At 47.8% G+C, this 13,748-nt stretch overlaps 1 protein-coding gene across 1 annotated transcript in view; it reads left to right on the forward strand.

The window, feature by feature from the left end:
- Positions 1-222: 222 nt before the first annotated feature.
- Jing (AE binding protein 2 jing) overlaps positions 223-13,748 on the forward strand; it is a 53,714-nt gene continuing 40,188 nt past the window's right edge. The window contains exon 1 of the mRNA XM_076381686.1: positions 223-1,620. Coding sequence (XP_076237801.1) covers positions 344-1,620 — 1,277 coding nt within the window. The 5' untranslated portion in view covers positions 223-343. The remainder of the gene's footprint in view (positions 1,621-13,748) is intronic.

A 13,748-nucleotide genomic window follows, 5' to 3' on the forward strand; every position in this document is an offset into this window, starting at 1 on the left:
AAAATTGACCGATTCGGATTTTCCCGCTGCAAGTTCCTAATCCTAGAGGCGACCAATAGGAATCGTAGATGGCGCTTGAGCGCTGAAAGTAAATATTCGTGGATGTTCGGCTCGATTCGGGTAGCGTCGGTCTTGGTCGTTCGGTTTCGCGAGTAGGCGTCGACGCGATTCGGAGTGGGGGCCGTCAGTGGGCAGCCGTCGGCGAGAGGTGGCGGTGGTTTCGTACGGTGAAGAAAAGAGGGGTTAAGCGAGCCGTGCCGGGCCGTAGAAGCGAGCTAGCGGTGCCGCGGCCCGTGCTCGTGCCATAGGGCCTCTGCCAGCCAGTAGTGTGTTCGTTTACAAGATGGCAGACGGTCCGTCCGCGGAAGACGCGGCCGCCGACCTGGGGGACACCGATTCCCGTTTAACCAGGGATCGACATAAACCTCAGGATGCCTCACCTTCGACCACGCTCGAGGATACAACGGGACGCATCCCCGAAGATGTCTCGGTGCTCGAGGCTCATCCTCCTCAACGACAACAACATCGTGCACCCCGTCGCAATTGTCATGCTCATTCGCATCCTCCTCGTCGACATTCGAGCAGTAACAATACTAGCAGTAGCAGCAGCAGCAACAACAACAATAACAACAACAACAACGCCAACAGTCACGATCATTGTCATCGGCGTAGTCGCGACAAGAACGAAGATGAGAAGGTAGATAGCGAGGATCGCGTTCAGAAGAAAGAGTGTGCTGACGGTACTGGTGCGGACGCGACGCGAATTCTCCCTTTAGTGTCGTCGAGCTGCGGAGATTACGACGAAGACGAGGATGACTCCGATGAGGAGGAGGAGGAGGAGGAGGAGGAGGAGGAGGAGGAAGAGGAGGAGGAGGAGGAGGAAGAAGATGAGGAGGAGGAGGAAGAAGATGAGGAGGAGGAGGAGGAGGAAGAGGAAGAGGACGAGGAGAATACGGTGGTGGAAGAGAAGTGTGTTTCGAAATGTCGTGGCGGTGTCGTTCGTATCGACGTGACAAAGACGGGAAACGAGAAGGAGAGCAGTGACGGTGGTGGCAGAGGTGGGTCGACGATGACGAGTGGCGGCGTGAACGCGGAGTCTAGTGACGGTCGACGGTCGAGGTCCGCTGCGTTCGCCGCTGCGTTCCCCGCTGCGAGCAGTCCGAGCGAGACGAACGACCGGCGGCAGCGTCGCCGCGTGGACGAGGGGGCAGGGACTGAAGAAGACAGGGACGCGGACGCGGTACAGAAAGTGAATCGTGTCGGATGCGATAACGGCGAGGTCGACGGAGCAAACGTGCACAATGACGAGGAGGACGCCGCGGCCGGTGCTCGGAAAACGGACGGCGTCGATAGTGTCGGCAGTAGTGATGATAGTGCTGGTAGTGGTAGTAGTAGTAGTAGTAGTGGTGGTGCTGCTGCCCCTGCCGCTCTTTCTGGTTCTGGTTCTGGTTCTGTTTCTGTTTCTGGTGCCACTGGTGTTACTGCAAATGGCCCCGTCGCTGCCAGGCATCAAGGCAGCCCTTTCAAGGGACAGGTTAGGACGGCCGAGGACACCCTCGTCGGCCCTTATGGAAAGAAGCGGTGCGCCGATCGATACGACAGCTCCGAGAGCTCTGACAGGTGAGTGAGACCGAGCTATCTTTCTCTCGCGCTTTCTCGACCGAGATTGGAGTACGAGGAGGTATATAGGGACCGACGAGGAAAAGGTTTAAGCTAGCCAACTTCCCTTTTCAGTTCGCACACCTAGAACAGAGGATTAAATCATAGATCAGTGGATCTCGTTGCTCAGATATGTAATACGATTCGTAACACGAACATTCACCTTATAACATCCTTTGAAATATTTCGTTCGGTCAAATGGGCGTTAACATTAAAGACGAGGTCGTTCAGGTGTTTTGGGATAAAAACATTGGGATGCGAAGGTAAATCTCGTGTCGATAATTAAAGTCCTGAACGCGAGGAATGTGACGCATCTTTCGAAGCGAGTCACAAGTGGTCGGAAGATCGTAATTAGCGCGAAGGCGCGTTTTGAACGGCAGGCCAGAGGTCGTTGTACCGCGGTTACGAGACCGACAGCCGTACCAGCGTTCGATCTGTGCGCGCGTCGTGTTTATAGGTTCCGTAGATGTGCCAACTCGCGCCATCTCTCTCTAACTGACTCGCTCTTTCCCCTCCACTTGCTCTTGCACTCACCCCCCTCCCCCGTCTGGTCATCACCCTACGCGACTTATCACGCTAGACTCGGTAGCTGTTCATAGGAGCCTCGAGTCTGCGCTCCTCTTTTTATTTACGTTTTACATAATCGAGAAGAGACGGTGCGTGTACGATGTTGAAAATACAAGTTTTCTTCTTTACCGTTCTTTCGTTTCAATCGTTGCACTTGCACGTGCGTTATTTTGTTAACGACATCGTTCCTTTAATTTTCTGATTTGTAAGCAGTTTTGCTAGTAAGCACAACTACATGTTCCATGAAACGACAAATATTTCGAGACTTCACTATGTTCGTAACGAATAAGCTACGCATTTAACCTCGCCACGAACGTAACCCAAGGTTCAGGTTTCCTATTTACATGTGCCTATATCGGAATTCACTACCGCCAGTCGCGCTGCTTCTTCGAGCGCTTCAATCCGTACTTGTAATTTTTCGTACGATGGGTGAAAATCGTTAAGGTTTACCGAGAAACGGTACTGCAACGTACGAAACATCGTTAGATTGTAGCGAGACTTTGCAAGTCTATCAACCAACGAGAAGTTTGATTTTTTTTCTTCAATCGATTCAGTCGTTCTTGGTCGAGTAACGATCTACATACATTTTCATATGTATACATATTTGATAGGTGAAACGGAGCAGGGTAAAATTGGAATCGCATGCATGCCGCATGCGGCAGTGTCCACCACATTTGTTCACGACGATTAGCTTTCGCACGGTATAACGGATTTGCTTCGTTTCGAAGGAAAAGAGGTCGCAGTAAAAGTTTAGCGGCTTAACGGTTCTTCTTTGTGGGTACATACACCAAGTCCGAGTGTTTCTTAGCTGAACGAGTATCTCTGAATAATCATGCTGCTGTTGTTTGTATTCGCTAACGTGTTTATCGTGTAGACGAAACACCTGTTTACGTGTTTCTTCGTTCCGACCGCGACCGTTCAATCTGTGTTTATTTTATCTGCTCGGCATTTTCAAGATGCCTGTTACAAGCCTAGATGGATCGGGCGAACGAGTACCTTCTGAAACCTAATCAATTTGTATTTCGATTCGCAGGTATGATATTTCGAGTTACAGTCACGGCTTGCCGCATGTCGGCAAAACGTGTCCTTTATTTCTCGAATAAGTCTCGAATAATGCAACCGTTGAGTAACCGCGCAACGGAATTTAATGAATTTATGCAAGAGAAATCGCACGTACGATTTCTCTGCAGAACAGACAAGCATATCTTTTCTGTCCAACCAACCGATCGTTAATACAGAAATAGTCGCATTTCATTTTCAAATCAATTACGACTCATTCGTACTTTACTGCTCTACTTTTTTCCTCTGGTTTCGGACTCTTCGTCTATGAATGAAAAGCGATTATTTGACGATAAGGTTTCTTCTTCCGCTTTCCTTCGATAGAAAATATGTCTATAGGGTATAGGCTTGCAGATACTGTGAAAAAGAAACGCAGAAGGATGAATTTTTCGAGTTCTCGATCCTCTGCTTCAGTTCGATCCAACTGTGACTGCATAGCTGTGTTGCTATACGAACTGCTTTATCGGAAGATTATACCACCTATTCCAGAGTAATTTATGAGATGATCAAGACGCGCCTCGCACAGTGCGCGTATCCTCTTGCTCGGAAGTTGAGCTACGAGTTCGAGGACCGCGTTCACGGTGCATAGAAAGAGTGTCTTCTGGTAATATTTTCTTGGTAGCTATGACTAGAAAGGGAGTTGACTCCCGCTGTGACTGAGCTCAACCGATCGCTTCTTTCTTGTATTAGAATCGTACAGTTCATGGCCTAGGGGCAGCGTTCTCCCTCAGTTCTTGAAAATGTACCATGCCGCCCAAATAATCACTCAAATTCAGCCTAGGGCTCACTAATTTTCTATAGCCGATAGCTTCGTCCTGTTTTATCTTGCTGAATAAAATTGTTGGATGCGAAAATCAAGTTGCCTATTCGTTTCGACGAGGTCCTTCTGATGCGCGTCCTTTTCACCACGTTGCGTTCTTGTATTTCAACCGTACATCTAATTCCATCGGTAACGAAGCAGCAAGGTTGTTAAATATGGCCTGGCCTCGATGTCACTCATTGCAAACGACTTAATTGGGCGAATGAAAAACGCGGAACAAGCCGCGCGACGTCCTTCTTTCCGTAATCGCCGGTTTATATGTATTTTCTGGTCTCTCGAGCTCCGTTTCTCCTTTAGACGAAACGAAACGAAACGAAACGAAACGAAACGAAACGAAAGGAAGCGACACGGAGCGATCGTGGCGGAGAGTGGTCACGTCGCGATTCGCATGGTCGTGGCCGTGACCATGGCCGTGAAAGTGAAATTCGTGAATGAAACGAGTGAAGCAGCCGGCAAAGCGAAGCGAAGGCAAAGGTTGCCTTTGCTTCTCCACACCCGTATCATCTTCGATGCGACATATATTGCCCTCTATTATGCATCCTTGGCGCAATTCGTGAGGTGGAGGACACATGCATGCTGGGCAAATACATCGACAGTCTTTATCTATTAATCGATCTTCGTTAAAGCTTTTCTTCCTCTGATACTTTTGTCGCACGTATTACGACTCTGATGAAAGACAGGGTGTGTTATGGAGTAATGTTCTAAGAAGAGAATGCAATCGATAGATTGGTGGAACATTCCAGAAAGTCTAAGTAAGGAGACAAAGTCGATTCGACAGCGAGATAGCAGGCGTCAGGGGAAAAGTTTTTCCTTTATCGATTGCCGGCTACGCGTAGGTAGACGAATGTAGAAAAAATAACGCATTGTGTACGATGTAAAGCGCGGCCGTTAGCGAGGAGGTAGACGCGGAGGCGGCCATGAAGGAGAGAGGAGGATTTTCCATGCGCGTTGCCGCTTGCCGCTTGCCGCAAAAACGCTGCTCGGCTGGCGATGTCGCAACTGCTGTTAGAAAGCTTAGAAGGCTTGCGAGGCTGACTGTTGCGCCTGCTTGCTCGCTCGACCGCGCGTTTGCCTCGCGATCGCGAGAACGTTCGCGGCTCGACCAGCTTCTTTAGAAAAATTCGGGAACGTGCACGGATGTGGGTGGCATTGAGAAACCGGATCGTTAACCGACCGACTGAGGCCGTTGTCCCGCCCTCGACATTAAACCGCGAACGATTACAAGCTTCCTCGACGCGACAGTTCTTTTTCAAATCTTCAAACCTGGAAGAAATCTTTTAAATTTTCCTAGAGGCGACGACTATCTCGTGATCGCGTAACCTCGCTGATGTCAAGAAGACGCAAATTATTCGTGGAAAAGTATCGATGTGGATACGATGACGTATTACCATTTCGCGATAAGCGTCCCGTATCGAGAAGAGATTTCCTTGTGGCATCCACTTTGGAATTTTCTCGGAAGAGAAGAAACGGCTGCGCAATAAATCGAGCAATAAATTACCTAACTTGATCGAATCCCACTGGTGTAATATCAGGTTGGCGTTCATTTCAAAAATTGCCTTCTAAAGTTGGCGTGGCAAGTTTGCGAATCACTGTTCGCGAACGTGCACGATGGAAGTATATTAAGCAACGAATCGAGAATAAATTTCGTTTCCAGCATGAGCAAGTTTCGATGTCGTTTTTCGGAGGAAAATTTGGTCGATTCGCTGGCTCGGTAGTAGCGGTAGTACAGCGATGCACGGACGGGCCGGGCATGTAGCCAGTTGTTGGATCAATACGCGGCAAGCCAGCGGCCCTTTTCGAGGCCCGGCCCTCTCTCGATTCGAGCAACAAGTTCTCCGGGGTTCCTCTCTTCTAACGGGTGTCCCGATCTCGCGCTATCCCTCTCCCCTCGATCCAATTAACGTGTCCTATCCACCCTCGACGGATGGCCCGCCTTTTGTTCCTGTTCAATCAGCGTGACCGCGGATTAATTGCAATTAACCGCAGTTTGTCGCGTCTTCCGATCATTCATCCGAGTTATGCTAATGTATTCAGATACATTGCTAACCTATACAGTGTTAAACGTGACTATTTAATCATATTTCGAATCGAAAATGAACGATGGAAATGATGTAGATACCTGGAAATCTCGCAACAAGAATTCGACAAATTGTTCGAAAAGTGATTTCCTCAAAGATAAATTGATTCGACGTCGATGGAACACAAACATGCATCATCGTAGAAACGGTCTCGTTCTCGATGTATATCGTAATTCGCAACGCAGGTCAATCTTTTTGCCTCGATTGACGACATAGGAAGAAAAACGACGAACGGTAATCTCGGGAGCATGATTTCTCGAAGGTTTTCCAGCTTCGCTACCTTTGTACTTGTTTTCCGATCGGTATCTGGTTGGTAAGCAGTCGCGCCGCTTAGGCCTAGGTCTGCTTTGCGTTTTCACGTTCAGCAGCACCGCGCGGTGGCAGCTGTCTTCGTTGGCCCAAAATCAACGATTCGATTCTCCTAGCTGACACGGTGGATTTTTTCTCTGATTTCAACTTTGCCACAGCTGTCGCGAGACCGAGTGGAATTGCGATGCCGTGTTTCTTTCGTACCAGTAGGCGGTATTATTGACGGACATTCTCGTTTTACGAGTAGTCGAGCGAACTGTGCAGATTCGTATTCACACATGATAATTCCGACCATACGGATCGTAGTATATTATGCATCGATAACGTATTCATTATGTACGCAAATATACAACTAATCTGTAGAAAACACATCCATCTTTCTTCTCGTTTTAATCGTTCATATTATTGTAATAACTCTTAAGATATTCCCGCGATGAATATGCAATATTGTCATAGTACGTTGACTTTGTTCAGTCGCTGAAACGCTGACCAATCGTTTAACGCATCCTATTGGGTGTACATATTTCATTCTTTGCTCGTCGTTTACTTCCAATAAAAGCCAAAAGGAAATTCAGTCGGTTGGTCCAAACGCGTAGATAGCTTGTCATTTGTCGGCACTTATGCTCTCAACACACCTTACTTCTTTGCTGATGTTAATTGCCACGAATACTTTACGTGGCTCAGAAAAATTGCAAATATTTGCAGATGCATAGAACGATGGCTGAAAAATTGGCGATTCAATTGAAATTCGACTTCCAGCGGAGTAGCTGGTGATCGCGTTTCACCGCGATTATAGTGCGTGCTGCACTGATGAGAAAGAATGCGAGAGAATGCGAGAGAATGCGAGCGTTTCGTAGGTAACCGACTAGACAAAGGGATCGGGCAGGGCCGACATTCCCATCCGGGCTGAAATATCAGATCCAATTAACTCTATCCCTCTCTTCTGTGTCCTTTCCCTTTTCCTTCCTTTCGTCCCCTTTCGTTATCTTCCAACCTTTTCCGCCCTCTACCCCAGCTAAATTGCTCGAGCATTGCCTCCCCTCCTCCTTTTTCAAAAATCTCATTTACAGTTACATGTCGCTTTCGAACGAATACGTTTCACATTAGATAGTTTTAGAGACAGTTAGACAACGCGAAATATAATAACGAATAAAGGCTAGTTTAACGAATAAAGGTGGTTGCACACGAACGAGGCTTTGCGAGAAAATATCTTGTGCAACATACCTAGATAGGTTGACGGATAAAGTCGGTCGAGCAATTTGTTTGCCGAACTGTGGCGTGGTCGCGAGTTCGCTCCAAGATATTCGTCCCCTGCCTTTTCCTTTAAATACGCATGTAGTATAATTGTATAAAAAGTTGTATAATTTGAATTGCCTTTAAATCGATTATTTCGATTATCGGGCCTATTTTTTAATTTATAATTTTCAGGTTGAGTTTGAGAGTTGATACTGTAGAAAATGAATTCGTCGACCGTACACCTCACGACGAGCCCTCGACGAATGCGCAAAACCTCGAGGATCATCGAAGCTTCGAATCTGTGCTGAAAGTAGATAAAGCGGAGTGGGAAACGTCGGCGTCGCGCTGCAATTTCCGTTGCGCCAATATGCCATTTCCCTTTTACCGAATACCACTAACGATCAATTAGCTCTAAGCAGTAATCGGCCGGCGATAGATGTTGGTAGCCAGTTCCGTCGCGTCGTCGCATCAACTACCATCGTCGATTTGACTTTACAGCCGATTTCGTTACTGGACCGCATCGAACGATTTTGCGGCTACTGAAACGGGCTTGAGCATGTATACATGTAGATACAGTGGTATATCTACCTAGATTCGGGCACGAATAGCATTCGGTTTGGGCTCATAGCAGAAAGTCTATTTGGGATGAAATCGCGGACGTTCAGGAACGAGTTTCATTTCCTATCCCGTCGAGTCAAAACGAAGCGAGGGAAAGAGAGAGAAGGGAGAAGGGAGAAGAGAGAAGGGAGAAGAGGAGAAGAAGCTTAAGAAAAAGAGCGACAGCGATAGAAAGATGTCTAACCCCGCTATTTATCCCTTGAACCCACTTCTCCCGGCTCGTCCCTCCACCTCCTCGATTTCGCGGTCAGAATTTGCGGAATGTCCGAGGCTGGAACCAGTCCATCCGGTTTTTTAATTGCAAAAAGGATCCGCCTGGGCCGAGAAGCGAACCGTGCAAACTCGCTTCGGACCTAAACCTTGCAGACAGGACTCCTTTCGGCTCTTTCGACGCCGGAAGTTGCATCTTTGACTCTCCTTCGGTCCAACTCTTTCCTAGATAATCGTTGGACATTTTTTCCGATATCCTGTCGATTACTGCGCGTCAATTTTCTTATAAATCCGTTAAATGCATTCAATTTCGAATTTTGAATTTCGAATTTTGAATTTCGAATTTCGAATTTTGAATTTCGAATTTCGAATTTTGAATTTCGAATTTCGAATTTCGAATTTAAAATTTTGAATTTTGTGTATTACATTTTATACTTGAATTTTTTCTCGAAACTCGAACTCATTCTCTACTTTTTTCTGTCGTGTATCACGGAAACAACATCCGACCAGATGGATCTAGGCGTTAGTACAATGATTGTGTTTTTGATGCGTTTGCTCATCGTTATCACCGCGACTGCCCAATCTAATCTCTACTATTGCGCGCGCGCGTTATTCGTTAGAAACAGCTAGGAATCCAGGCGGAAGCCAGCGCAGCTGTTTCCGTGAAATCAAGACGCGCACGATATTACCACAATGGCTTTGTGGAGGTGGGTGGAGATAAGGAGGCAAGGCCGAGTCGGTTACGAAGGATTACTCTTGCGAACCAAGGATAACGCGCAGTTCGCGCCTTTTAATCCTCGCTTTATCCACACTCTGTGTCGCTTAACCTTGCTCTTTCTCCTTCGTTGCACCTTTTTCTTGCTCGATCAGCTAATCTAGATAAAGTCGAGCGATCTGGCTGACTTCACGAATCGAGATCGTGGACTACCTAAAACCGTCGAAACGGCGCCTGTACGATGAAACAGGAGAAACTTGAACAATCCCTTCGGAGCTGAATCGAGATTTGCGAATACTTGAATGCTATGTATCCTATCGGTGATAAATACAGACACCTACCTAGATGATTGACAAGTTGCGTGCTCGATCGTTTAATTGATACTCGTGACGTGTCAACGCCTGTTATAAGCGTGACATCAATAGAGCTGCAGATCTCACAAATCAGTTATGATCGGCCACGAACGACGTCGATTATCGCCTACCGATCGATTCACGCTTCCTTCGATCAGGAGAGAAACGCGAAGGAGAAGTGTGGTTGAGCAGTGACAAACTCGTTGTCAGCTGTTTTTGGGATAACTCTGATTAAAAGTTTCAAGACATTTGGTTGAAAGATGAGCGTTATCGAGTGATTGCTCGTTTCTCGAGGAAGCGAGGCGCGACGGGACGTTTCGATGTTTGGTAATATTATGACGAGGGATAGAGGAGAAGCATACGGGGCTGAAAGGGTCCGCGCGAAGAAGGATAGGTAGTTGTGTAGTATGAACACCATGACCTGGAAGCATGGTATGGTTTACAAACCAAAAGGAAACCACCGCCAGATCGTAGCATCGGGCTCCTGGCCCTACCACTCTTACGCTCCCTAAAACTGGTTTCGTCATTTAGGAACGCCCCTTTCGTGGGCCCTTGGCCCTCTTCTTTCTTCTCGTCGATCGGCGCGGCGCGGAGCGTCGCCGCCGACGGCAGGATTTTAAATGCCCTTCGTGAAACACGAGAAACCGTCCCCGCGGGATCCAGCGCGACTGTATTATGTACGCGTTCACGAATAAATCACGCGATTCCTCGTAATAAACGCGAGACGGACTCGATGGAGCAGGAAGACTAGCCGCGACGCGTAACGAGGGAAAAGTTATTGGGTGTGGCGGTTTCTTCTCGACAGACAAATCAATTCGAAACTTCAATTATCGACGCACTGTGTGCGCAACCTCGAATCGATTTCGACTGTTTTTCGTTTAGTTACCTTGCCTCAGCCTCACTCTACTTTCTGTTCTTCTCTGTCTCTTTGTTCCGTTAACGTTGGCCTCGGCGTTGGCGTCGGCGTCGACGTCGGCGTTGGCCGCGGCGTCGGCGTCGGCGTCGGCGTCGGCGTCGGCGTCGGCGTCGACGTCAGCGTCGGCGCCTTCTGTTCGATCGATCGTTCGCGATACAAAGTTGTCGTGCATTTACGAACCATAGAGACTCTCGTCTCGAAAAACGGAAAGTCGTTGGCGGATGAACTCGGATATCTCAGAGAATGGCTCCCGCTGAATGCAAAGTCGCAGTCGACCTGGATTCCCCAGAGCTTTACGCCTAGAAAAAAAGGTCTTTCGCGACTGGACGAGGAGATGCGGAGTTCTAATTCTGCGGACGCTGAAATACGCGACTGAAATGGGTCGACTGTCAATCTCAATTCATTTAAATTTCATTCTATCGCTGCATTATGTACTTCAACGTCGTTCAGAGATTGCGAGATTGGCATATACGATTAGCATCGCGTGGAATGTAGACTATTTTAATCTGCGCAGTAGAAAATACCTCGTGGGATATGCAAATTTAACGACGAGATAACAGAAAATTAGACGTGTAAAAAGTTGGAACAGTGAACTGATTTCCCGTCGAACACATCCCATGTGTATATTCAGGCACGTGATTTCCACGCGACAATAACCGCTGCGAGAGCTCATCTTTACGAACCATTATCCTGGTATTCGACGCGCCAGCTGCTCGACTCTAATGAAAGCGCAACATCCGTCGCGCAGTGGCTTCCTTGTTGGGAAACCAGCTGGATTTTCCTTCGCTTTTTTCTCTGCTACGTCTGTCGGAACTCGAGCAGCAGCCGGTGTGATAATTCGAAGGAAGTCATAGGATGGTGAGATAAATGTTTTTCCATTTTCTGTTGCGAACAGAAACGGAAGCTCGAGGAAGTAAGGTATTATCAGCGTAGCGCAACCTCTACGCGACGCAATATTATTGTATTCCCTGAATAAATAATAAATTATACCTATGTCTAAAGGAATGTTTGTACGATAACATTGGAATGATATAAGAGGTAAGAAATCGGGTTGACGGAACGTACGATAGCGCTGAAACGATTTCAGCTTGAAAAGCCTATGCCCCGAAGACAGCTGCAACAGCTTCTTTGGACCACTTAAGGTTCTCCTTGGTTCGACTTTGGCCAACCAATATCGTGGAATCTCGTAATTCTGCCCAGGAGGCTTTTCCGTCTTCTGTCGATCGATTTTATACCCAGCACCGTTCGGTAGCATAATTACTAACCGCATCCTCTCCCTTTCTTCTCTGCTTTCCCGTTCTCTTCGGCCCTTATCCGTTTACACGAGTCTCGCCTTCTTTATTGTCGCTACGTTACAATGACTATTTCCTGATGACCATGCAGCAAGGTAAAAGGCACCCTCGCCCTGGAAAGTGTGCTGCCCTAGGAGACTGCCCTTTGGACGCAACTAATCGATACTCCTCGGCTGGATATGGACCACCGCGTACAGTCACTTGCAAAACATTGCTCTCGTCGTTACGATGGACCGTTTTCAAAAGCTACATAGAAACACAGGTTCGGATGATTTACGTTTTTCAAAGAATGGATAAAAATGAGGAAAAGAGAGATCCGTCATATTAGTACGGTTTGCGACGAGGCGAGGCAATTCGATTCGATTCGGATGACTCGCGATAAGAGAGCAAGCGCGGTAATAATAACAGGCGGTGTCGCGGCGGTCAGCGGCGACGAGAGATTCTGAGCAGTCAAATTACAGGTACAAAGTTGTAACACGAGGGCGAGCAGACGGAGATGGAGATATCGAGGAGCAACACCTGGTTCGCGCACCTTGCAAACTGGTCCCTGACGCTCTTCTTCCCTCTCTTCTCTCTTCTCTCTTCTCTCTTCTCTCTTCTCTCTTCTCTGGGCCGACCCACGGACTTGCGCGACACGTCGTCCGCTTCACTCTCGCATTCGGTGCACGCACCTTTAATTTCGCGCCTCGCTGACATCCCGCGAAAAACAAGAAACCTCTCCCTCTCTCCCTCTACGTCTCGCCAGACCTTAAACTGCGGCCGGGGCAAAATGAAAACACTAAGAGGATCTTCTGTTCAGCTCTCGGTTTCTTGTTCACTGATAAACTGGACAGAAATACAATATCCGTGGGAATGGGACGGTCGCGAAAAATTGATCCTTCTATGAACACCAATCCTGTCACGCTGCGCCGCGTCGCGCCGCGTCGCGTCACGTCGCGTCACGTCGCGTCACGTCGCGTCACGTCGCTTCGATCGATTGGTCATTCTAGTCATTCTGCAATTTAATATCGACGCTTCCCATGGTCGCGTGCCAATCTCGCTCCGGCTTATCCCGCTTTGCCGAGGAATATACTACTGTTTTAGGAGGAATTTACTACTGTTGCAATCCGCGAGCGTAAGCATCGTTAAGAATACGTTTCTATGCTTCGTACGATTGACTAAATTTTTCACCCTATATAACTCTCTACGGTTTCCCAAATTGTTTGAGCGCTATACCGTTGAAGGTCTTCCTCGATTTGTCTGGGGAAGCCGCTGAAAGTCAGTTCTCTGCATCGACGTAAGCTACGGGCAACCGAGTTCGCTAATCCATTTCTATCCACTTCTCCTTTCCGCGAAGTTTGGCAACTGATCGTGTGGCGATGTCGCTGCGCGAGTCCACTAATTGAGTAACAGCCGCGAAGAGGAGCTGCTCGAAGGCAGGACGCGCATCGATAAATCACACGTAGCGATGTTTGGAAAATTTGATGCGTCTGCACGTGCGTGTGAACCCCGAAGCGGTCGTGCACGACGTAGAACATCCAGCCGAGTTGGCCAGAATGAGGGAACAGATGTGGGGTACATTAATCGTGCTACTACCACCAGGGTAGTTCCTGCCCCTCTGATCGATATTATTGCAATCGCTATGACCCCACGGTCCACCATTGTGTTTGCCGTAGCCATGCCGTACCGATGTTTCTCCACGTTCAATCCGTTGTGTTCCGCGCGTCTACGTTATACACACTTCCAAGTCGCTTTTCTTTAATATCTTTATGCAACATATTTCCTAATCCCTCATCATTTTTTTATCCAAATATCCTATGCTTTTGGAATTGTCGAAGAAACGTTTGCCTTTCTTGCATGAGTACTTACTCGTAACTTGTATCTTCGAGAAAACCAGCGGTGCTTACGGTATAGCGATTCTCGAATAAACGCGCTGC

The sequence above is a fragment of the Calliopsis andreniformis genome, chromosome 6 (assembly GCF_051401765.1).
Source record: "Calliopsis andreniformis isolate RMS-2024a chromosome 6, iyCalAndr_principal, whole genome shotgun sequence".
NCBI classification, from domain to species: domain Eukaryota; kingdom Metazoa; phylum Arthropoda; class Insecta; order Hymenoptera; family Andrenidae; genus Calliopsis; species Calliopsis andreniformis.